The sequence below is a fragment of the Chrysochloris asiatica genome, unplaced genomic scaffold (genome assembly GCF_000296735.1).
Source record: "Chrysochloris asiatica unplaced genomic scaffold, ChrAsi1.0 scaffold00611, whole genome shotgun sequence".
NCBI lineage: Eukaryota > Metazoa > Chordata > Mammalia > Afrosoricida > Chrysochloridae > Chrysochloris > Chrysochloris asiatica.
This window is the reverse complement of record NW_006409129.1, coordinates 65,188-67,857: the sequence shown is the minus strand read 5'-3', so window position 1 is coordinate 67,857 and position 2,670 is coordinate 65,188. Positions and strand designations below refer to the sequence as shown.

The window sequence follows — 2,670 nt, the reverse complement described above, 5'->3', positions numbered from 1 at the left end:
TCTTTGTCCCATGGAACAGCTTGGTAGTTTCGAACTGCTGACCTTGCGCTTTGCAGCCCGTTTCGTAACCACTATGCTACCAGAGTTCCTCAAATATATATATAATGGAAAAAAAAAAAACCCGATATATTTGTAGCACAATTATATAGTAGGATTACATATATATAGCTCATATAGAATATATGGTAGACTTAAAAGATTTTGTGGAAAAATTTCATTATCTATAAATTATGTTTTTCATCAGCTTTCAGAAACCCCTTTTATTTTAGGAAGAAAGAGAACACTCCTAAGGAGGACATATTTAATGAATTTGGTATGGTACAATTCTATTTATGGAGTCAAATATGAGGGAAGTACTGCAGTCAGTTACACAGAAAACATTCTTTTCAACCTGAACATCATGACAGTCCCAAAACTGAAGTTGTCACACTAATAGAATTTAAATGTCCTTTAAGTCAATAAGTCAACTTATTGTCATTATAAAAACAAAGCAAAATACTCTGTACTTGACATTTGAAAGTCATTCCTCAATTCCATAAACACGTTGAAAAATTTAATGTTCATTTATTTTTCCAGCAAAACTGAGAAGTGATCATTTTGCAGATGTGCATGAAGAGATGAAGATATCTTATCTGATAACCAACAGTGTTATATGTGCATATACGCATCTTCTGGGATACTTCCCTAAAAACAAGATTGATAATCTCCACTATGATTTATTAGCGTATCCTTGTTAACACATGTGGTGAATTGCATATGTTATTTCAGTCAATACCACTTGTGGCACAATGTCTTTCTCTACACTGAGTTCTCAAGTAAGGAATATTAAATGTTCCCCAAATTTGGGAAATTTGAATTTAAAACTTTTATAATGTAATTTACATAAAATAGCACTATAATGTAATTGATATATAAAATATAAACAATGCATTTAATAGCCATCTATATACTTTACTCTGAAATTTTTCAACTTTGAATATTTGTGTGTCATATATTTACATGCAAATCTGTATCTATTGATCTCCATATCTATCTATCTATCTATCTATCTATCTATCTATCTATCATCTATCTATCTATCATCTATCTATCTATCATCTATCTATCTATCTATCTATCATCTATCTATCTATCTATCTATCTATCTATCTATCTATCTATCTAATATATACAACTTGTGTCTATGTCTACAAACAAGATTTCTGGTGAGGCATTGTGGATCAGCACTGGACGGCATACCACAAGATCGGCATTTCAAATCCATCGGCTGCTCCTCAGAAACCCTACACAGGGTCGCTAAGAGTTGAAACTGACTTGAAGACACTTTATAACAAAACAACAACATGCCTATAAATGACTCGACAGCACTTAACAAAAACAACGTATCTATAACAATATCCATATCTAGATTTCCAAAATTTGAGCTTTTGACATTTAAGGATGTAAATTTGTTATTGTTGTGAACTACATTGCATAGTGACAAATGTTTAGTAACATACAAGTGCTATAAATATTAGATGCTAGTAGAACCCTTCTCTAAGCTATGACATCCAAAATATTTCAGACATTAACAAATGTTCTTTGAGAAACAAATTGTCCCCAATGATGACCAGTTAGCTCTCTGATTTTCTCTCTTGTCCCCTCTTTTCCTGTTCTTCTTACTCTATCTCATGTCTATGTCAGTATGATTTGTTTGTAGAAACTGTATTTCCTTTCAAATACCAATGTTGGGAAGTTCAAATTTATCTTATTCAATTAACATACCGACATGGTATGCTAAATAGTTGATATTATATAACCAGTTGATATTATATAACAGCTATTGACTGCTATTGTCTGCTATTATCTCTATCTAAAATAGGTACACTGATAGGCCAAGATGGACAAACACAATCGAACAATACTGAATGAATTCATCCTGATGGGCATCACCAGCCGCCCTGAACTTCAGGCTCCATTGTTTGTGCTGTTCCTCATCATCTACATGATCTCAATGGTGGGCAACTTGGGCATGATCATCCTCACCATGATAGACTCCAAGCTACAAACACCAATGTACTTTTTTCTTAGACACCTGGCTATCATTGATCTTGGTTATTCAACAACCGTGGGACCCAAAATGTTGGTAAATTTTGTTGCAGATGAAAATACAATCTCCTATTATTTTTGTGCTATACAGCTAACTTTCTTTAATGTGTTCATCGGCAGTGAACTGCTGATTTTATCATCCATGTCCTATGACCGTTACGTGGCCATCTGTAACCCTCTGCTGTACACCGTCATCATGTCCCAAAGGGCCTGCCATGTGCTGGTGGCAATCCCCTATCTCTACTACACGTTTAATTCTCTTCTGGTCACCATAAAGATTTTTAACTCATCCTTCTGTGGCAATACTGTCATAAGTCATTTCTACTGTGACTGTCTTGCCTTGTTATCTTTGATCTGTTCGAACAAGAATGAAATTCAAATGACAATATTCATCTTCGCAGCATTTAATTTAATTGTATCTATTTTAGTAGTTCTTGTTTCTTACCTGTTCATTCTTGCAACAATTCTCAGGATGAACTCTGCAGAAGGTAGGCGCAAGGCCTTCTCCACCTGTGGATCTCACCTGACAGTGCTGGTAGTATTCTATGGAACTTTAATCTTTATGTATGTGCAGCCCAAGTC

The 2,670-nt window shown here is 34.5% G+C and overlaps 1 protein-coding gene across 1 annotated transcript in view; it reads left to right on the top strand.

The window, feature by feature from the left end:
* Positions 1-1,879: 1,879 nt before the first annotated feature.
* The window catches only part of LOC102814697 (olfactory receptor 8K3-like), a gene marked incomplete at its 3' end in the record, with an annotated part of 28,853 nt that continues 28,062 nt past the window's right edge, over positions 1,880-2,670 (top strand). Inside the window, exon 1 of the mRNA XM_006877803.1 lies at positions 1,880-2,576. Within this exon, the coding sequence (XP_006877865.1) occupies positions 1,880-2,576 (697 nt within the window). The remainder of the gene's footprint in view (positions 2,577-2,670) is intronic.